General features: G+C 43.9%; 1 protein-coding gene across 1 annotated transcript in view; it reads left to right on the plus strand.

The window, feature by feature from the left end:
* LOC136873862 (calpain-9) overlaps positions 1–23,452 on the plus strand; it is a 1,061,895-nt gene that overhangs the window by 969,042 nt on the left and 69,401 nt on the right. Inside the window, exon 6 of the mRNA XM_068227619.1 lies at positions 14,926–15,066. Within this exon, the coding sequence (XP_068083720.1) occupies positions 14,926–15,066 (141 nt within the window). The remainder of the gene's footprint in view (positions 1–14,925; positions 15,067–23,452) is intronic.

A 23,452-nucleotide genomic window follows, 5' to 3' on the forward strand; every position in this document is an offset into this window, starting at 1 on the left:
TAGTGTGATTATCAGCCACCTCTGGAGGTCCGGGTTCGATTCACGGTTCTTCCAAGAAATTTGAAAATTGGTACGAGGACTGGAACAGAGTGTACTCAGCCTCACCCAAGTGAGTAGAGGAGGTCTTGATTCCCGCGTCAGCCATCTGAGAAGTGGTTTTCCGTTGTTTCCTATTACTTCTCCAGTCAAATGCCGGGATAGTACTTAACTTAAGGCCACGGCCGCTTCCTTCCCTCTTTCTTCCAATCTTCCCATGCCACGAGGCCTCTGTTCAGCATAGCAGGTCGGGCAGCATGGGCGAGGTACTGGTCCTCCTTCCCGGTTGTATCCCAGACCAAGCGTCTCACGATCCAGGACACTGCCCTAGAGTGCCCCTGTGGATGGGAGTGGTAGAATAATACGCACGGAATCCCCTGCCTGTCGTAGGAGGCTACTAAAAGGGGCCCCAGGGGATCACAACTAGGGAGCGTGGGCTGGCTACCACGGGACACTCAGCTGAGTCCTGGCATTGCTTCCACATACTTGTGCCAGGATCCTCACTTTCATCTATCGTATGCGACCTCTCTTGGTCAACTCTTGTTCTTTCCCGACTCCAACAGGATTAGGTTTCCGGGGCCTAGGGAGTCTTTCATTGTCACGTCCTTTGTGGCCTTTGCCTTTCTTTGGCCGATACCTTCATTTTTCGAAGTGTCGGATCCCTTCCATTTTTTCACTCTGATTAGTGTTATATAGAGGAAGGATGGTTGCCTATTTGTACTTCCTCTTAAAACAATAATCACCACCACCGCCACTGCCCTTGAGCAGGTAGAGGTGGGATCCCTCACTGAGGCCGAAGGGAAAACTGATTAAAAAAGGAAGATTTGTTTTGGATGTGGTATCTTTTGGACATTAAGCTTCTCAAATATACGAAGATTTCATCGTAAACGATGGACACGAAAGCAATTGGAATGTTGCTATTGGACGCAGACGGTATTGTGCAGTACGGTTCATACATAGTCATGAGTGGTAGCTGAGTGTCGGTAGGAGACCTTATTCAGCTACATATATTCTATTACCACACTCAATTAATTCTGATGAAAGACACTCCTTTCTCGGCCACAGAAAGTAACAATAACAAAGAACCACCCAGCGACCTTCGCACAGGATGCGCACCCGTGGGTGGGGGAGTACAGTAGTGGGACCGTGGGCAATCTTAAAGCGTAGCGGATACATGGTTATCTGGAAGCAGGCCAGATTGCTCTCGACGTGAACACCGGCTAACACATAAGCTAAGCATATGATTGAGCGATTTACAGTCTATCATGTACGTTCCAGGACGGGCTCTAAAAAAAAAAAAATTCAACTTACGTGACTCTTTAAAGTAGTCTCCCTCCAAAGGTAACATGGTGCAGCCAACGTTTCGAAAAGTCACATGAGCACCCGCCCATAGGTGTTATTAGTAGTAGTAGTAGTAGTAGTAGTAGTAGTAGTAGTAGTAGTAGTAGTAGTATCTAACAAAGAATTGTATCAAAGAACAGAAGGAGTGGTTGAATTGATGAGGAAGACGAGGTTACAGTTCTATGGACACTTGTTGAGGATGGACAGTAACGGACTGACGAAAAGGATCTTTGAATTCCTCAGGAAGAGGAAGACAGAGCTGAAAAGGTCTCGAGAAGTGAGGTTGGACTTGATGAAGATGGGAGTTCCAGAAGATTACATCATGGACAAAAATCGATTTAGACAACGTGTCCAAAAGTTGCGTGGTTTCCAGGAGACTGGGGAAACACTGGTGAGAAAAAGGAGATCCTACGCAGAAGAAGAGAAGAACGAATTGAAAGACAGTGGCAGAGAGTGAAGGCAGAGAAGGCTAAAAAATACCGCAAAGATTGTCAAACGTGGACCATAGACGGCCGAAACTAAGGAGAAACAGTAATAATAATAAATTATTATTATTATTATTATTATTATTATTATTATTATTATTATTATTATTATTATTATTATACAATTTGATTTACAACGCCGCATACATTAATTAAGGAACATCTCCAGCATTTGCTTGATGTGCAAATGGTAAACCACGGAAAACCATCTTCAGGGTCACCGACAGTAGGGTTCGAACCAACTATCTCCCGAATGCAATCTGACAGTTACGTGACCCAAACCACGTAGCCACTCGTTCGGTATTTTTATTTATTTAGTTACTTAGTTAGTTAGTTAGTTAGTTAGGTAGGTAGTTTTTTTTTTTTTTTTTTTTTTTTGCTAGTTGCTTTACGTCGCACCGACACAGATAGGTCTTATGGCGACGGTGGGGCAAGGAAGGGCTAGGAGTGGGAAGGAAGCGGCCGTGGCCTTGAATAAGGTACAGCCCCAGCATTTGCCTGGTGTGAAAATGGGAAACCACGGAAAACCATTTTCAGGGCTGCCGACAGTGGGGTTCGAACCTACTATCTCCCGAATACTGGATACTGGCCGCACTTAAGCGACTGCAGCTATCGAGCTCGGTGAGTTGGTTGGTTGGTTGGTTGGCTGGCTGGTTGGTTGGTTGGTTGGTTGGTTGGTTGGTTGGTTGGCTGGTTGGTTGGTTGGTTTCGACCCATAAAGGATCACATAAAGCAAATTATGAGTTATTGTTGTTATTTTTCTTGTTCTTCCAGAATTCTTTCCCAGGTCGCTATGTTTACATCGACGTTCGTCATGCCATTTTCTTCTAGATGTGCTGGGCTCATCTTCTGAAGCAACTTCCCAAGTGTAGATCTTATATCTGAAAATGTTGCGATCTTTCATATCTGTAGGTGTGATGTTGGCATTATTGAGATCAGTTTGGACTTGTTTAATCCACACCGTTGTCATCTTTAATGTTTGTGAGTACATCAACATTTTCTTTGTTAGTTGGTTGCCATCTAGCCTCATAATATGTCCATGAAATTTCATTCGGCGTTTACGGAAATCTGTTTCAATGTTCGAGTATTTTTCTGTGATCTTGTGCAATTGTAGACGATATCATTCATCTGTAAGTTTTGGGCCAAAGATTTTTCGGAAATTTTCCTTTCAGTTTTCTTGATATTTTCGAGATCCCATTTATAACTGTGGTTTAAGGTCTCACTGGCATAGAGTGTTTCAGGTTTGACGATCGTCGTGTAGTGTCGAATTCATGCATTCCTGTTGTAGATGTTCGCGGTTTCCCCATATGCTTTCCGCATATTGAGTCCACGTGCCTGTGCCTGTAGGTTCAATGGTTTCACCTAAATATTTCAAATGATTAACCTTGCTTATTGTGCCGTATTTTTTTTTTTTTTTTTTTTTTACCAACGTTTGTGGTTCAGTGTGTTTTGTAGGCCATGAATGCAGTTTTTGTGAAGCAGATTTGTAAACCAACTTTCCTAGCACATTCTTTAAGGACTTCAGTCTGGTGAATTGCCGTCTGCTCATCTCCGGAGAGGATTTTCAAATCATGAGCAAAGGCTAAGCAAGTAACGTTGATATAATTCTGTTTCCTTCCTAACATGGCAGGTTTCCAGATGTTGAGACTTTTCAATTCTTTTTCCCATTCTTTGATGGCCTTATCAAGAACGATGTTGAACAGCAACGGAGAAAGTCCGTCACCCAGTCGGACACCGGTTTTAATGGGAAAAGATCTCTCCAATTGGAAGGGATAGACAAGGGAGAGGGAAGGAAACGGCCGTGGCCTTAAGTTAGGTACCATAGCGGCATTTACCTGGAGAAGTGGGAAATCACGGAAAACCACCTCTTCGAGGATGGTTGAGATGGGAATCGACCCCTCCCCCTCTACTCAGTTGACCTCGCGAGGCTGAGTGGACCCCATTCCAGCCCTCGTACCACTTTTCAACTATCGTGGCAGTGCCGGGAATCGAATCCGGGCTTCCGGGGGTGGCAGCTTATCATACTAATCACTACAACACAGAGGCGGAATTATTATTATTATTATTATTATTATTATTATTATTATTATTATTATTATTATTATTATTTATTTGGACCTACTGTAAACCCTCATACTTGAGTAATATTCTGGTTAACGAACCCATACACTGTGCCTCATACAAACGAATATTATTTTTACCTTTATTGTCATATATCTGGACAACATGAAGTGAAAGACAACATGTAAGCAAGTTGTCACCATTAGTACTGAGCCTAAATAATGAGATCAGAGCCGATGAAATGGCCGCCATATTGATCTGTAAACTACATAGTTGTTCTTGGCGTTTTGGTCGGTATTACAGCTATCTTACAAGGCATTAATATTTAAGTTCACGAATAAATTAAGCTCATTAATTCTTGCGGGCGTTGAGGTAGGGCTGTTGTAATGTTGCTAAGCGGCTCATTAAAGAAGAAATTATTGTGTGTGCTCCTATTTAATTGACTCATTACCTTGTGTGCATAATGTAATGGTCGCCCAGGTACCCTCACACTGAATTAAGCTTGCACCAATGAGGACACTCAACGTTCACCTGCGGCTTCTTCTTGAAACTGTGGGAAAAACATTGAGGTAGCAGTTCTGAAAACTGAACCTACAGGATATTAATAATTATTATTTAATTATTCTCAACAATTTCTTATAAATTACAAAGATTATTATGTGTGTATTTTAGAAAACTCGTCATATTCAAGAAAAATGTTATAAATGCTTTTTGTTTCTTGTTTTTTGCTATTGGTTTAGTGTCGCAATAACTCATAAAAAGGTTTTCCGCGATATAACGATGGGAACGGACTGCGATTGGGAAGACAGCTGCCCCTCTCCCCTCCCCACCTTGGCGGAACAGCCCCGAATGACCTTAGCCTACCAAGCGACCGCTGCTCAGCCCGAAGGCCTGCAGATTACGAGATGTCATGTGGTCAACACGACGAATCATCTCGGCCATTATTCTTGAATTTCTAGACCGGGGCTACTCTCTCACCGCCAGATAGATCCTCAGTTGTAATCACGTAGGCCGAATGGATCTCGAACTAGCCCTCAGATCCACGTAAAATTCCCTGACCTGGCCGGGAATCGAACCTGTGACCACCGGGTAAGAAGCAGACATGTTATCGGTAGTATTTGCCTGGTGTGGAATTGGGAAACAACGAATTTCCATCTACAGTTCTGCTGATGGAGGGATTCGAACCCACCTTCTCCCGAATGCAACCTCACAGCTAGGCGAAGCGAACAGCGCAGTTATTTCGCTCAGTTTTTAAATGTCTAAATACTGTTAATTTTGATCTGATTACCGCATATATTTTCCTATTTGTGTTTCCTAGTAAAGGAAGTAAAGGCACGTTAGGTGCACCCTAAATGATGTGGGTTCGATTCCCCGCCAGAGAGTCGAAAATTTATTAAACAAGACTTCCACTTCTTGAGAAGCATATGTTCCTTGGGTTCGGTCAGCCTACGCCAGAAATAAATACCGGGTAAATTCCTGGGGGCAGAGTCGGCCAAGCATACAGAAAAGCACTGATCCTACCGGCCGGGCCAAGTGGCCCAGACTGTTGAGGCGCTGGCCCAACTTGGAAAGTTCGATCCTGGCTCAGTCCCGTGGTTTCTGAAGGTGCTCAAATACGTCACCCTGGTGTCGGTAGATTCAATGGCATGTAAAATAACTCCTACGGGACTAAATTCCGGCACCTCGAAGTCTCCGAAAACCATCAAAAGGTAGTTTGTGGGACGTAAAACCAATAATATTATTACTGTATCATACGTTTGGTGGAAGCCTTACTTTCTAAAAAATAAACCCCATGGTGAAACAGCCCCGAAGCGCCCAGCCCTACCAAGCGACCGCTGCTCGTCCCGAAGGCCTGCAGATTATGATCGTGTGGTCGGTACGGCGAATAATCTCGGCAGATATTCTTGATATTCTTGGCTTTCTATCCCGGAGCTGTTATCTCACTTTCAGTTATCTCCTCAATTGAAATCGCGCAGTCTGTGTTGACCTCGAACCAGTCCTCAAATCCAGGTAAAAGTCCCTGAGCTGGCCGAGAATCGAACCCGGGTCCTCCGGGTAAGAGGCAGGCACGCTATCCAACATCGCGGGGCCGGAACCTTACCTTCCTATTGTATAAAAATTTTGTTCTCTTCTTTTTTAAAGCCGGTCCCGTGGTGTAGTGGTAGCGTGCCTGCCTCTTACCCGGAGGCCCCGGGTTCGATTCCCGGCCAGGTCAGGGATTTTTACCTGGACCTGAGGGCTGGTTCGAGGTCCACTCAACCTACGTGATTAGAATTGAGGAGCTATCTGACGGTGAGATAGCGGCCCCGGTCTCGAAAGCCAAGAATAATGGCCGAGAGGATTCGTCGTGCTGACCACACGACACCTCGTAATCTGCAGGACTTCGGGCTTAGCAGCAGTCGCTTGGTAGGCCAAGGCCCTTCAAGGGCTGTAGTGCCATGGGGTTTGGTTTGGGTTTTTTTTCTTAATGTATAGCTGTAAGGTAGTTGAATTATCGATCACCAAACCTCACCGTGTACATTACTGTAGGACGTAGGTTGTAAAGGAGAATCAAAAGTCACAGACAAGGCTGTGCTAAACTTATCCCAGGTATTTCTGGGGTCGCCAGAGCGCCATTTTTAGTTTTGGCTTCAGGTTAAAGGCCGGATGACCTTCCTAAACTCACGAGGATTTTCAGTTTTCGGGACTCGAACACCGGCCACCACTATGGAAAGGTTGTGATGATGACTGTTTTAACGTTAAATAAGCTTGTAGTTAACTGTAGATGTGCTGAGCATCGTCACAAGGCATCTGGAATCTGAACCACTGAGACATGAGTTTTTATTTCAAACTTCCATGTGCATTGACACTGGTCGGAATTCAAACTACGGTTGCCTTACTGATGATCATGATGATCACGATGTATGTGGTCTCCGGAGAGAGCTGGTACAGGTCTTTCTAGTTAACTCCCACGGGCGACCTGCATGTCTGACTGTGGTGGTGGTGATTATGATGATAGCAAGCAAGTGGCTGTGCGGTTTGGGTCACGTAGCCATCACCATGCATTTCGTCCAGCTCGACGGCTAAATTGTTAGCGTGCTGGCCTTTGGTCCAGAGGGGCTCGGGTTTGATTCCCGGTCGGGTCGGAGATTTTAACCTTAAATGGTCAATTCTTTTGGCTCGGGGACTGGGTATTTGTGCTGTCCCCAACATCCCTGCAAACTCACACACCACACACAACACTATCCTCCTCCAGAATAACACGCAGTTACCAACACATGGCAGATGCCGCCCACCCTCATGAGAGGGTCTGCCTTACAAGGGCTGCACTCGGCTAGAAATAATCACACGAAATTATGAATTATTATTATCATGCATTTCGGAGATAGTGGTTCGAACAGCACTGTCGACAGTCTGCAGATGGTTTTCCGTGGTTGCCCGCTATCACACCAGACAAATGCTGCGGCTATACCTTACTTAAGACCACGGTCACTTCCTTCCCTCTCCTAGGCCTTTCCTATACCATCGTCACCATGAGACCTATCTGTGTCCGTGCGACGTAAAACGACTTGTGAAAAAAGGGTGTCAATTTTCTCTTTGGAAAAATCAAATTATCATAAATATTTCGACAAATCAAACTCAAACTGATAACGAATGGAATTTGAGTCGACAAGTGTAGAATTCAGAGCATCGAAAGAGGAAAACTGACTCAGATCCTGTGATTCTACCACAAATGAAATAATCACTTCTCTAGGGTATGATATGAGGCCTCTATATGTCTGTCAGTCAAGGCCATCCATCATTACTTCACATCACAGCCTGCACGGTTGCTAGGTAACATCGAGTCACACATATTATATCGCTAATTTCGTCACGCAAAATTTTCAGATGACTACCAGCCGTAGGACATATTTATGTTAACTTATAAATGTATAAAGTATATTGTACTAATTGAACAAACAACCTTGTAAACATCAAAATCGTTACCTACAGGTATCAACGAGTTACTCGTAAACTTTGTATACATGAAATATTTTAATTTGTTTCTTTCTGTATGTTCATTGCGATAATTCAAGGTGGAGAGAGAATTCTGAAGTTCGCTGTAACATATGATAGGTGTCTATGAACCTACTTGCTATAATATATATTATATGTAGTTGATAGTAATTACTATTACTTTGCATACAAGAAAAGGTTAAGTTGGGCGTAAACCTCTGAGAAAAACCATTAGTACCTTCTCATTATTTTAAACAAACTATTCTGCATTAGTTGTAGGAATATAAAATGTAGGATATATGGATAACAATGTAGGTAATGACCATGACTTGACACCTATATATGGATAAATAGATGCTTTTCATCTAGGAGGGTTAAGTTTCGAATCACTGAACTTTTGCTCATAAATCTTCCACGGATTATTATGTCAATGTTCGACCTGAGTAGCTCAGCTGGTAGAGCAATAGTCTTCTGAATTCAAGTTGGCAGGATCGATCCTGGTTCAGCTCAGTGGTATTTGAAGGTTAGTCAAATGTCACTCTTATGCTAGTACCTTTACTGGCACTTATAAATTCTACGGAAGAAAATTTTGGCACCTCAGCGTTTCCCAAAACCTCAGAAGCAGTTAGGTGGACGTAAATTCAATCACAATAATTTGAGTTAGGATTTTTAGGAAGTAGAAGGTCAGAATGCATACTTACACAAGTGAGTAACAAATACACTCTACTCTGCACGACGTTCATGCTATTAGAGTTGCATAAACAATAGGGGCACGGCCTACCAGAGCCCCTAGAATCTGTGTTACTGGGGCTGGACCACACTTCCTACTAATTAAATTAGTTTGCACTCTAACCTATCACTGCCTAAACATCGGACGTCTAATGATAATACACTAATAATGTTACTGGTCTGGCGTCTCACTTACTGCCGTAGTTCTAGAAATGTTGGAGATATCAAGGTGCCGGACATTTTTCCGTTGAGGTTTCTTTACGTGCACGTATATCTGCTAACACAACTCTGGCATATTTGAGCACCTTCAAATACCGGACTAATCCGTGATCGAACCCATCCCTTTGGGCTCGGAAGACTAACAGCCTACCGTTTGCACCACACACTACGGCAGAACCACTAACTTTCCTTCATTGTTTCTTAATCCGTTTACCCTCCAGGGTTGGTTTTTCCCTCGGGCTCAGCGAGGAATCCCACCTATACCGCCTCAAGTGCAGTGTTCTGGAGCGTGCGACTTTGGGTTGTGGAATACAGCGTGGGAGGAGGACCAGTACCTCGCCCAGGCGGCCTCACCTGCTATGCTGAACGGGGCCCTAGTTGGGGGGATAGGAACATTGTAAGGGATAGACAAGTGAGAGGGAAAGAAGCGGCCGTGGCCTTAAGTTAGGTACCATCCCGGCATTTGCCTGGAGGAGAAGTGGGAATCCGTAGAAACCACTTCGAGGATTGCTGAGGAGGGAATCGAATCCCCCTCTACTCAGTTGACCTCCCTAGGCTGAGTGGACCCCGTTCCAGCCCTCGTGCCACGTTTTAAATTTCGTGGTAGAGCCAGGAATCGAACCCGAGCCTCTTGGATAATTAAACTCATGTCCTAATTCCGAAGTGGTGCAGCTCTTTTCAGGCACATTTCCAATGGAGGTGAGCTGCATGTACCATTTCAACCACATACCAACCCTCCTGCCATTCTTAAATTTCTGGCAGTACCGTTACGTTACGGAGGCGGACTACTCGTGGATGGCATTCTACTAATGCATTTTAATTGAGCGAGTTGACAGCGCGGTTTTGGCCACGTAGCTGTGCGCTTGCATTCGGGTTCGAATCCCACTGTCACAGTCGAGGAAGCAACACAAGTGGCACTTGGATGGTGGGACCGCCGACCGTTACATCCTATGTTCCATACCTACGGTATTGCTTTGTTCAACTTGCAGGTATTAATTTCGTTGTTTGCAATTATTATCATCGTTGCGATGTGAAGAAATCCTATTTCCAGTTCTTCATGGTGAGTGCCTGGAGAGGATACTGGGGAGTCTTTGAAAAGTTGTTATGGCGAGTTGAAGGGCACCGTAAAAAGGGCGTAGTTTAAATGGACGTTTTTAGTGGCTCGTAAGGAGGGGGGTGCTTTTAGGTTTCAAGCATGCAGTATTTGAAGGTTGCGGTGGAAGGGGGATGGAGACTTGGTGTATTTGAGAAAGAGGAGTGGAGAATTGGAAATACACTCATGTTCATAAAAACCAGAACACCTTCAAAGACTAGAGATATGACGTCCGTATTTACAGGACATGTGCATTAGTATGTTCTGAAGAAATGATTAGCATTTGAACCATGTCGGCCCTCAGGTTCAAGGTCCACATCGATATCTCGGCGCACCACCACCGACTGGCAAACTGTGCCTGCGGCTCTCGTTGTGGCAATAAACCGAAGGTAATGGATCAGTGTAACTTGAGTAGACGTGCAGGATGCCATGCAGACATATGCGCGAACCGTACCGTCAAATGAGTGAGTTTGAAAGAGGGCGCGTTATTGGTATGAGAGAACATGATGCATCCATCCGGGAAACTGTTGTTGCTCGTGTGGGACGAAGTGTGTCGGGAGTGTACAGAATAATTCACAGAAGGCCGTAGAACACGATGATGAGTCTGGTCGCACCACCCAGAACACCCCCCCCCCCCGCCTTTCCATCGAGAAAATCAACACCTCATCCGAATGGTATTGCAGGACGCATCCGTGTCCTCCTCGGCTCTGGCGCAACAGTGGAACAGTGTAACATATAATACACTATCATGAGTGACAGTCTGTCGCCGTTTATTACAGTCTGGGTTACCGGCGCGTCGTCCACTTCTCCGCCTACCTTTAACCAATGTGAATAAACATGCTAGACTGCAATGGTGTGTGGAACGACGTCACTGGGGACAGGAATGGCAGCAGATAGTGTTTACGGACGAATCCAAGTTATGTTTGTTTGAAAATGAGGGCCGCATTTTGGTTCGCCGCAGACAGAGGGAGAGACATCACATTGACTGCAGTCGCACACGACATACAGCGCCAACTCAAGGCCTTATGGTGTTGGAGGGGGGGGTGCTATTGAGTACCACTACAAATCACAGTTGGTGCGTGTCCAGGGCACTGAGACCAGTTTGACCTACGTGAATGACATCCTGCGACCCATAGCCATACCCTCTCTGCAGGACACCTCAGACGCCATATTTCAGCAGGACAATGCGCGACCACATGTTACTGCACGAACACGTGCCTTCTTGTTGTCATAGGATGTCAGACTGTTGCCCCGACCCGCCCGATCACCGGACTTGTCACCAATCGAAGATGTGTGGGATATTGTAAAACAACGGGTGCGGCACTGTGACCCAATGCCAACCACCAAAGATGAACTGTGGAACCAGGTGAATGCAACATGGATGGCTATACCCCAGGACGCCATTCACGCCTTTTACGCATCGATGCAATCACGCATGGAACAAGTTATCAGTGCCCATGGAGGACCCAGTGCCTACTAGGCAACAGGACACATGCTGAACGTAGGTGACTGAAATGCTAATCGTTTCTGTAGAACATACTAATGAATATATCCTGTGAATATGATATTCCTATCTCTAGACTTGCAAGGTGTTCTGCTTTTATGAACATGAGTGTGTATGTCGGTGGAGGGAGGGGGGAAGGAGTGTTATCTTCTTGGCTGCCAGGGGCTCAGTTACTCATTACACCGAGTGACTTTGGGTTGTGTCTGCAGTTTTGTTCCCGTGGTTTCCCAACGTTACACTAGGAAAATTCTGATGTTGTGCCTTAATTAAAGCCACAGTCGTTTCCTACCCAGTCCTAGACCTGTCCTCCTCAATCATGGCCATAATATCTGTCATTGTTGGTGCGACGTAAAACAAACACCAAAAAACTACTTAAGGGGCTTAATGAAGTGTAGGGTGTGGAAAATTTGTTCTGCAAGAATTCTCTTATATAATAGAACACAACGACGGGAGTGATTTGAGAGTTGTGAGACTGGTGATATCGCGATCATAGCCACATATTTTTCAGATTGAATTCGAGTACGAAACGAAGGCATTTTACTTTTACATTTCAAAAATCCCTCATTCATTGGCCGGCATTTAATCTGTGACCACCTTAGTGAGAAAACAGTGACGATGTATCTTGGCTACCATGCTTTCCACCAATGACGCAAAGTTGCTGCATTTAAACACCCTTAAATGCCATTGACTTCTTCTGGTATGGAATCCGGTTTCTTGGGATCAGATCGCCAATGTCTAACCGACTACTAGCACTTCATCACCATCATCATCATCATCATATGACTTTAAGCTATCAGGTTGTAGATCTTCTGAAAACCGATCTCGAAATCTGCAGTCACTTAAGTGCTGCCAGTGTCCAGTATTCGGGAGATAGTGGGTTCGAACCACACTGTCGGCAGTCCTGAAGATGATTTTTCGTGGTTTCCCATTTTCAAACCAGCAAATACTGGAGCTGTACGTAAATTAACCCCACAGCTGCTTTCTTCCCACTCCGAGCCCTTTCTTGTTCCATTGTCGTTATAAGACGTTGCGACGTAAAGCAACTATAAACAAAAGATCTGAAATACTGCCATTTAGGCAGTCCGTATACCAGTTGAAATGTTTCGACTGCACTGCCAACAGTCAGTGAAAGCAGAACTTCACTATGAAAATCATCAGCTTGTTTCCGGTTTCAACCGGTCAGGAATGGAATGAATGAAGACCCCATCCAGCGGCGAGGATAGGAATTGTGCCGGCTACCGAAGCCTGTCACGCTCATCTGGGGCAATGATTAATGGCTGACAGATGAAATGAAGTGATATTAGAGTGTGTTGCTGGAATTAAAGATGACAGGGAAAACCGGAGTACCTGGAGAAAAACCTTTGTCCAGCACAAATCTCACTTGGAGTGACCGGGATTTGAACCACGGAACCCATCGGTGAGAGGCCGGAGTGCTGCCTCTCGTGCCACGAAGGCTCCACTATACGGTTTCTAATCATAGTAATCAGTTTTTAGGGCAATTCCTTAACCCAAACCCCATGGAACTACAGCCCTGAAAGGCTTTGGCCTAGCAAGCAACCGCTGCTTATCACGAAGACCTGCAGGTTATGGTCAGCACGGCGAATCCCCTCGGCCGTTACTCTTGGTTTTCTAGACTGGGGTCGCCATCTCATCGTCAGATAGCTCCTTAACTAAAATCTCGTAGGTTGAGTGGACCAACCCTCAGGTTGAATAGTCTAAACCAGCGATGGCAAACATTTTTCGACTAGCGTGTCAGTTAAGGCCTTGTTTATTACTTTTTACAGTCTAGTGTGGCACTCATTATTTTCCTTTAAAATCAACATGAAACGCTCTCATTTGATTTCATTTTGGCATTAAATTGGATTACATATAAATCCATTCGAGTGGATGTTTCATGACGTTACTTAGCAATCATCACTTAAAATTACATTTTAAGAATAAGACATTTTTGCTTTCTTGTAATAAAATGTGCATAAAATATGGTCATAGAATTGATTATTATGACATACTTCTTTATTAAAGTGTAATGTTAAAATATGCTGCTAGATTTTTGACTTACGTATTACATGAAAATTCTAAGTTCCCAATGAGGGAATCAGATATTTTTCCACCAATAGAACATGTAAAAAAATAGATCAGATGTAAGGATTTTCAGGCGTTTGCTCTATTAACCAGCTTTTCGTCTTAGGTCTGACACTAGACTCATCAGAGTGGGATGTGTCAGACCCTACCCACTGACGCTGGGTGTATGCAGGTGAACTTACCAGAAGCCTATATAAGAGGCACAGGCGGGCAATAATTCCATTGTGGAGTTTTATCTCCCGTATGCAGTTATCAGACTGTGCCTCTTATACAGGGTGTTTCAAAAATGGGGGCATAATTTCAAGTATGTATTTGTAATATGTAGACAATCAAAATAGTTCATTACAACATGTGTCCGGAAATGCTTCATTTCCGAGTTATGGCCTTCACAACACTGAACTTCACCGGAACGTTTTTCTTCCGCAGGTCATTGTCATTACAGAAGAAGTTCGAAATGTCCACCTGCTTGAATACAGACCTCACATCGATGTCTCGATGACTTGGATCGAATGTTTCCTGATCGATGGATAGGTAAAGGTGGCCCGATTTCTTGGTCTTCACGCTCACCTGATCTGAACCCTCTCGTTTTCTACTTGTGGGGCCATTTGAAATTATCGGTGTATTCGTCTCCGGTGCCTGATGTGGAAACCCATCGGAATCGAATTGTGGCATCGTGTGAGGACATACGCAATACTCCTGGAGTTTGGGATCATGTTTGCAGGTCAATGATACATCGATGTGGGGTCTGTATTCAAGCAGGAGGTGGACATTTCGAACTTCTTCTGTAATGACAATGACCTGCGGAAAAAACGTTCCGGTGGAGTTCAGTGTTGTGAACTCCATAACTCGGAAATGAATCATTTCCGGACACATGCTGTAATGAACTATTTTGATTGTCTACATGTAACCAATACATTCCTGAAATTATGCCCCCTATTTTTGAAACACCCTGTATAGGCTTCTGATAAGTTCACCTGCATACACCCCAGCGTCAGTGGGTAGGGTCTGACACATTCCACTCTGATGAGTCTAGTGTCAGACCTAAGACGAAACGCTCGTTAATAGAGCAAACGCTTGAAAAGCCTTACATCTGATCTACTTATTACATGTTAAAAACATTAAAATATGTTAGTATGCTATGCGGCGTGCCACAGAAATTATGTTCGCGTATCACCTAATGGCATGCGTGTCATAGATTCGCCATCCCTGGTCTAAACCATGAGCGCACGCACGGTTATGAAACAAGAGGTCCATTGAATTTGGAAAGGGAATGTACAAATTTATCTTCCGCCCACTGACATTCAGTTGCAACTTTTCAAGTCTTGACTGCCCTAAGTCAAGTAAGCACTTCTTAACTCTATGAATAAAATAATAATTATTTGACGCTTTGTGTGTTGTAGGTTTCGCTTCTGGCACTTCGGCGAGTGGAAGGATGTGTTGGTGGATGACCGGTTGCCTACGTTCAGGGGAAGGCTGGTTTACATGCACTCGACCAATCCCACGGAGTTTTGGGCGGCGCTGCTCGAGAAAGCCTACGCCAAGTAGGTCTCCATTGCTTGTGTTTTATGATAAAGAAATGAGAATATACATTGTGTGACACATCGTAATTTAATCGTGTTATCCACTGCATCCTACTTTTGAACTTCACTGTGGGAATTACAGTGCCGTGTGCTTCTGCGATTGGTAGTGAGGCAAAATTATATCTGTACCTGAAAGCCAAATCAACGTGTCACATTTTGTGAAACTTAGAGTCATATAAACGTAAGTCCACTGTCATTTTATTTTTCTGCCAATAAAATAGTAATTAAATATTTTAAGTGTAAATTACATTAGTGAATGTGTTCAGTGATCAAAATTACACAAAATATATCAAGAACAATGATGAACATTTATTTCCTAAGTCTTTCAGCAAAAATGCTCTTCAACTGACGTTTTTTCCTCTCTCGACTAAAAGGTGACTTACGTTGGTTCAGCTCTCAGGTAGAGATCTATACATGTATTTACTTTCTCTCTCCTTTAACATTAATAATAATAATAATAATAATAATAATAATAATAATAATAATAATAATAATAATAATAATGATAATATAATAACGTTTGGTTCACGTAGCTGTCAGCTGGCATTCGGGAGATTGTGGGTTCGAACCTCACTGTCAGCAGAACTGTACATTCTTGATCGAAAAAATAGAGGCATCATATCCTACTGTCGCGACGATGCTAGGCAAAGGAGAGCAGCAAACGAAGACGAAGTAGAAGAAGAATCATATCAACACATTATAACAGACAGGCACTAATTTAAATCTAGAAAGTTTCTTGGTTAAATTTAAAGTTTTATGGTTCATGGCGTGAGTTACTGTAGTCACTCCCCAGTTCGTGAACCATGGGCAACGGTTGAGTGGCCTAGTAAGTGGTCCTGAGAGTCGGGATACCAGTTGCTACGGAATGGGAGTGGGCGTGTCGGACATATTCTGAGTCATCGCCTTCCTTGTGCTCAGGCGGCTAGGGCTATACAATCCACTGGTGGTCTCTAACCTGTTAGAGGAGAAATCCTCACTTGGACTATGCGTAGGTAGGGTAGCATCCTGCTTCATGAATCTACCAAGCTCAGAACATTATAAGCAAGCCTCGGACCTATGGGGGTAACTGAGTCCCATTCCCATTTGACAGGCGAGGGACTCCTTGGAAACAACTTGGCGAACGAAATGGAATTCGATGGGGAGCTATCAATATTAATGGAGCTTATGGAAGAAAGAAAGTGGAGCTGGCTGAGTGAGAGGATGAATCTGGATGTGCTAGGAGTAAGTGCTATTTGCATAAGGGGAGATAACGAGAAAGAGATTATAAAGTGTACTTGACGGGTGTTAAAAAGGGAAGGGCAGAGTCTGGGGTAGGCCTGTTCATCATGAATACTATTGCACGCAACACAATTTCTGTTAGGCACGTAAACGAGCGAATGATGTGGGTAGATTTGACAGTTGGAGGAATTAGGACGAGAATTGTCTCAGTGTATTCACCATGTGAGGGTGCAGATGAGTATAAAATAGACAAGTTTTATGAAGCATTGAGTGACATCGTAGGCAGGGTCTACAGCAAGGATAGGATAGTGCTAATGGGCGATTTCAATGCGAGAGTTGGAAATAGAACAGAAGGATACGAAAGGGTGATTGGTAAATGTGGGGAAGATATAGTAGCTAATAGGAATGGAAAGCTTCTGCTGGACTTTTGTGCTAATATGGGTTTAGCAGTTACGAATACATTCCTTAAGAATACGGCTATTCACCGCTACACATGGGAGGCTAAAACTACCAGATCCATAATAGACTATATTTTAACCGACTTCGAATTTAGGAAATCTGTTAGGAACGTACGGGTTTTTCGGGAAATTCTCGATGAAACAGACCACTATCTGATCTGTAGTGAACTAAGTATCTCTAGGCCTAGGATAGAGAAACTGAAATCTGTCTGCAAACGAATAAGGGGAGAAAATCTCCAGGACGAGGAAATTAGACAGAAGTACATGGATATAATTAGTGAGAAGTGCCGAACAGTGGACAGTAAGCAGATTCAGGATATAGAAAGAGAATGTGTGGCATACAGGAATGCTGTAGTAGGAACAACTGTGTGTGAATATGGGAAAAAAGCGAACATCTTGATGGAATGATGAAGTGAGAGCAGCTTGTAAACGTAAAAAGAAGGCTTATTGGAAATGGCTCCAAATAAGGGCTGATGCAGGCAGCGAATTGTACATAGTTGAAAGAAATAGAGTGAAACAAGTAATTGTTGAATCCAAAACGAAGTCGTGGGAAGATTTTGGTAATAACCTGGAAAGGCTAGGTCAAGAAGCAGGAAAACCTTCCTGGACAGTAAGAAAGAAAGAAAGAAAGAAAGAAAGGGAGGGAGGGAGGGAGGGAGGGAGGGAGGGAGGGAAAAAGGAAATGAACAGTGCTTCGGGTGATTCAGGTGCACTCATAATAGATTCCAGGGATGGACGTAAAAGGAAATCTTCATGGTGGTGTCACGAACAACGGGGCTCATGCGGAGGAGGAAAATGATGGTGAAATTACGCTTGAGAAAGTGGAAAGAATGGTAAATAACTCCATAGATGAAATTATACCTGAAATGGTGAAGTACAGTGGGAATGCAGAGTAGTAAGATTAGCACGGAATGTTGGTAAGGTACCTTCAGATTGGACAAAAGCAGTAATTGCACCTATCTGTAAGCAAGGGAACAGAAAGGAGTGCAACAACTATTGAGGTATCTCATTGATTAGTATACCAGGCAAAGTATTCACTGGCATTTTGGATGGGAGGGTGCGATCAGTGGTTGAGAGGAAGTTGGATGAAAATCAGTGTGGTTTCTGACCACAGAGAGGCTGTCAGGATCAGATTTTCGGTATTCGCCAAGTAATTGAAAAATGTTACGAGAGGAATAGGCAGTTGTGTTTATGTTTCATAGATCTAGGGAAAGCATATGGCAGGGTACCGAGGGAAAATATGTTCGCCATACTGGGGGACTATGGAATTAAGGGTAGATTAAAAACAATCAAAGAGAATGTGTGGCATACATTATTTTGATAATTGGGATGCAGTGGGAATTGATGGTAAAATGAGTTCCTGGTTCAGGGTACTTACAGTGGTTAGACAAGACTGTAATCTTTCACCTTTGTTGTTCGTAGTTTACATGGATCATCTGCTGAAAGGTATAAAGTGGCAGGGAGGTGAAAATTTGGTAAACAGTCTGGCCCAAGCTGACGACTTGGCCTTAATGGCAGATTGTGCCGACAGCCTGCAGTCTAATATCTTGGAACTTGAAAATAGATGCAATGAGTATGGTATAAAAATTAGATTTTCGAAGACTAAATTCAACAGAATTGAATGTGAGATTTGTGATACAAAGCTGGAACAGGTAGATAATTTCAAGTATTTAGGATGTGTGTTCTCTCAGGTTGGTAATATACCGCAGTAAGTGAGATTGAATCAAGGTGCAACAAAGTCAATTCAGTGAGCTCGCAGATGCGATCAACAGTATTCTGTAAGAAGAAAGTCAGCTCCCGGACGAAACTATCTTTAGATCGGTCTGTTTTCTGACCAACTTTGCTTCACGGGAGTGCAAGCTGGGTGGTCTCAGGATATCTTATTCATAAGTTAGAAGTAACAGACATGAAAGTAGCGAGAATCATTGCTGATACAAACAAGTGAGAACAATGGCAGAAGGGTACTCGGAACCAGGAGATAAAGGTTAAGTTAGGAATGAACTCGGATGAAGCTGTACGCATAAACCGGCTTCGGTGGTGGGGTTATGTGAGGCGAGTGGAAAAGGAAAGGTTACCTAGGAAAATAATGGACTCTGTTATAGAAGATAAGAGAAGTAGAGGGAGACCACGGTGACGATGGTTTGACTCAGTTTCTAACGACTTAAAGATAAGAGGCCACAGCACTAGTTGCAAATATAGGATTGTGGAGACGTTTAGTAAATTCACAGAGGCTTGCAGGCTAAACGCTGAAAGGCATAACGGTCTATAATGAAATGAAATGGCGTACGGCTTTTAGTGCCGGGAGTGTCCGAGGACAACTTCAGCTCGCCAGGTGCAGGTCTTTTGAACTGACACCCATAAGCGACCTGCGCGTCGTAATGAGGATGAAATGATGATCAAGACGACACATACACCCAGCCACCGTGAAAGCGAAATTAACCACTTAAGGTTAAATTCCCGACCTTGCCGGGAATCGAACCCGGGACCCCTGTGACCAAAGGCCAGCACGCTAACCATTTAGCCATGGACCCGGACACGGTCTATAATGATGTATGTATGTATGTATGTATGTATGTATGTATGTATGTATGTATGTATGTATGTATGTATGTATGTATGTATGTATGTATGTATGTAAAGTTTCTTGGTTTGCATATTTGTTCGTGTCACTTGAACATCATAGTTTATGAATTTTTTGGCATATATATGCAAAATTCTTAAACGAGGCATTTGGCAGCTCGTAACACACTTCCCTCCCTTACACTTTTCACGGGGGTGGCTGCTAGCCTGCTAAGTAAGAAGAAGTGACATGTTCATTGGTTGCAGGTGCATTCCAGACTCTGCATCCATGTTGTAAGCAATGACAATACATGACTAGTGTAATCCAGAAACAATTCGTCATAAATATGCAAGGAGGTCATTCAGTGAAACAGTAGTAGGGTGAGCGGGACAGGCACTGGTCGTAAACAAAGGCTGAAAGGCGAGGTGACACAAACAAATAATACCATTAGCATACAGTGTAGCATAATGGAACACACCGCGCATAAGACAGGGGAATGAAAGGAGCTCTACACTATTCTCAAATGAACTTGTTCTCCACAGGGTGTTACAGGAGAAACCCGTGGAAACGAAATTTTACGAGAAATAATTTAATTTATGCATTCCGAAAAGGGGACCCTCCGTAGCTCAGGTGGCAGAACGCCGGCCTCGCACCGCTGGGTTCCATGATTCAAATCCCGTTCATTCTTTGTGAGATTTGCGCTGGACAAAACGGAGGTGGGACAGATTTTTCTCCGGATGCTCCGGTTTTCCCTATCATCCTTCATTCCAGCAACACTTTCCAATATAATTTCATTTCATCTGTCAGTCATTAATTGGGCCCGGATTCCTATGTAATTATATACTCCATTTCTTTACTTGTTGACAAGTGAAAATGACAAACGTCGGCGAATATATGATATGGTTATAACTTTGATTCATTTTACATATTCTAAGTAATATTATATATTTTTACATGTTATGTGAAGAATGTAAACCGGGCGAGTTGGCCGTGTGGTTAGGAGCGCCCAGCTGTGAGCTTGGATCGGAGAGATAGTAGGTTCGAACACCACTGCCGGCAGCCCTGAAGATGGTTTTCCGTGTTTTCCCATTTTCACACCAGCTAAATGGTGGGAATGTACCTTAATTAAGGTCACGGCCGCTTCCTTCTCATTCCTAGGCCTTTCCCATCCCATCATAGCCAAAAGACCTATCTGTGTCGGTGCGACGTAAAGCAAATTTCAGAAAAAGGGATGTAACTTTTTGTACCATATCTTGGTAACTATTTAAAATAAGTTAAAAATTGTCACCAAATTTATTCAGACTAAAATAATTGGCGAATTTCATCTCATATAAAATATATTTAGATTACTAAAGTTAGCTTTAAAATTCCTTTAAAATTGGGATTTCTAATTCTTTATCTCTGAAAGGTAGTAGGTCCAAGTGCCTCAACTGCATACAACAGCACTAATCCTTACGAGCATTTTAACCGCAACAACTTTAATATACGCTATTGGAGCTGGAATTACCGCAGTTGCTGGCACCAGACTTGCCCTCCAATGGATACTCGTTAAAGGATTTAAAGTGTACTCATTCCGATTATGGGGCCTCGGATGAGTCCCGTATCGTTATTTTTCGTCACTACCTCTCCGTGCCGGGAATGGGTAATTTGCGCGCCTGCTGCCTTCCTTGGATGTGGTAGCCGTTTCTCACGCTCCCTCTCCGGAATCGAACCCTGATTCCCCGTTACCCGTTACAACCATGGTAGGCGCAGAACCTACCATCGACAGTTGATAAGGCAGACATTTGAAAGATGCGTCGCCGGTACGAGGATCGTGCGATCAGCCCAAAGTTATTCAGAGTCACCAAGGCAAACGGACCGGACGAGTCGACCGATTGATTTTGATCTAATAAAAGCGTCCCATCCACTTCTGGTTGGGACTCTGTTTGCATGTATTAGCTCTAGAATTACCACAGTTATCCAAGTAAAGTGGTACGATCTAAGAAACCATAACTGATTTAATGAGCCATTCGCGGTTTCACCTTAATTTGGCTTGCACTGAGACATGCATGGCTTAATCTTTGAGACAAGCATATGACTACTGGCAGGATCAACCAGGGAGCTGGCTGGCTCGAGAGCCGAAACCGAGCGTCGTAGCCCGCCGCCGACGAGTGCGGCCTGCGGGACACAGACTTGCTTTGCTCCGTTGGCCGACCGAGTGGCCGCCAACTAAAATTTCATAGGCCGCCGAGCACGGGCTCTCACCTGGCCGGGCGTGCCTTCACTAGGGATCGGATCCCTTCACCATCCATCGTCACATCTGCACTTCGTCAGCTGCCGAGGCCGGCAGGACCGTACGAGAGGCGTACGACACTACATTCTCACGCCCGAGTAAGGGCGAGCGGTTACCAACATTACTGAGCGCCGCATATGAGCATGAACACTGGGTGTGCAGAGGCTCGCAGCATTGCAGTCGCGGGCAGGCAGCCTGCGTAAATTTGGGGAAGTACTTGGTGACAACTGCGCATCACGATAATACAAAAATGTGATCATATTATTTATGATACTTAATCGGGGTTGTCCAGCTCCAGGGTCAAATGGTTAGCGTGCTGGCCTTTGGTCACAGGGGTCCCGGCTTCGATTCCCGGCAGGGTCGGGAAGATTAATCATAATTGGTTAATTTCGCTGACACAGGGGCTGGGTGTATGTGTCGTCTTCATCATCATTTCATCCTCATTACGACGCACAGGTCGCCTACGTTTGTCAAATCAAAAACGATCTGCATCTGGAGAGTCGAACTTGTCCTCTCACACTCCCGGCACTAAAAGCCATTCACCATTCCATTTTTCTCAATAGGGATTAAAAGACAGGTTCTATATTAAATTTATTTAGTAACATGTATTTGTTTCATTTTCAAGGCATGAGGGCAACAGGAAATTAGACACAACAATACATTGTGACTCTGCGAATTACAGTACATAACATTATTTGTAAATACTTGAAGTAATTTAATTTTATGATTGAATACTGCTAAAATTAGTAAACAATAGATTAGGCCCATACAAATTATATAAAGTAACAACGATGACTTTGTCATAAAATATAGAGTTATTTAAAACAATGTTATTGTCTCCTGTCATAACCATCAGTCATAATAAATGGAATATACGAAAATTTTTATAAATGTAATGCATCAATACTTCTTTTTCTTTCTACAGATTTTTCCCACACCTGTTGGGTCGCGGGTGCGAACCGCGTCGCACATGTGGATTCGGCCCTGTTTTAATGGATTACATATTTCGCTGATATATACTACATTTTATGTGCACATTTCACACTTTGATATTACATAACCGGGCGAGTTGGCCGTGCGGTTAGGGGCGCGCGGCTGTGAGCTTGCATCCGGGATTTAGTGGGTTCAGATCCCAATGTCGCCCCCTGAAGATGGTTTTCCGTTGTTTCCCATTTTCACACCAGGCAAATGCTGGGGATGTACCTTAATTAAGGCCATGGTCACTTCCTTCCAACTTCTAGGCCTTTCCTATCCCATCGTCGCCATAAGACCTATCTGTGTCGGAGCGACGTAAAGCCACTAGCAAAGGAAAAATAAGATATTACATAAAAATCTGGATCCTACTTATTGCCCCAGAGGAGTGCGACAGGCTTCGGCAGCCGACACAGTTCCTATCCCCGCCACTAGATGGTGCTTCATTCATTCCATTCCTGACCCGCTCCAATGACTGGAAACAGGCAGTGGATTTTCATTCCGAAATGGAAGCAAAGAAACTGAGAGTCATGATATTTCGTGATGACTTCAGCTTCGCATCTTCAGAATAAATCACGCCCCTTATCGATAGTATCATTTCTTTCTTTCTTACTTAATCCGTTTACCCTCCAGGGTTGGTTTCCCTCTCGGACTCAGCGAGGGATCATACCGCTACCGCCTCAAGGGCAATGTCCTAGAGCGCGAGACTTTGGGTAGGGGGATACAATTGTGAAAGAGGACCAGTACCTCGCCCAGGCGTCCTCATCTGTTGTACTGAAGAGGGGCCTTGTGGGGGATGGGAAGATTGGAAGGGATAGACAGGAAAGAGGGAAGAAAGCGGCCGTGGCCGTATTTAGGTACCATCCC

This window comes from Anabrus simplex, chromosome 1 (genome assembly GCF_040414725.1).
Source record: "Anabrus simplex isolate iqAnaSimp1 chromosome 1, ASM4041472v1, whole genome shotgun sequence".
Classification (NCBI taxonomy): Eukaryota; Metazoa; Arthropoda; class Insecta; order Orthoptera; family Tettigoniidae; genus Anabrus; species Anabrus simplex.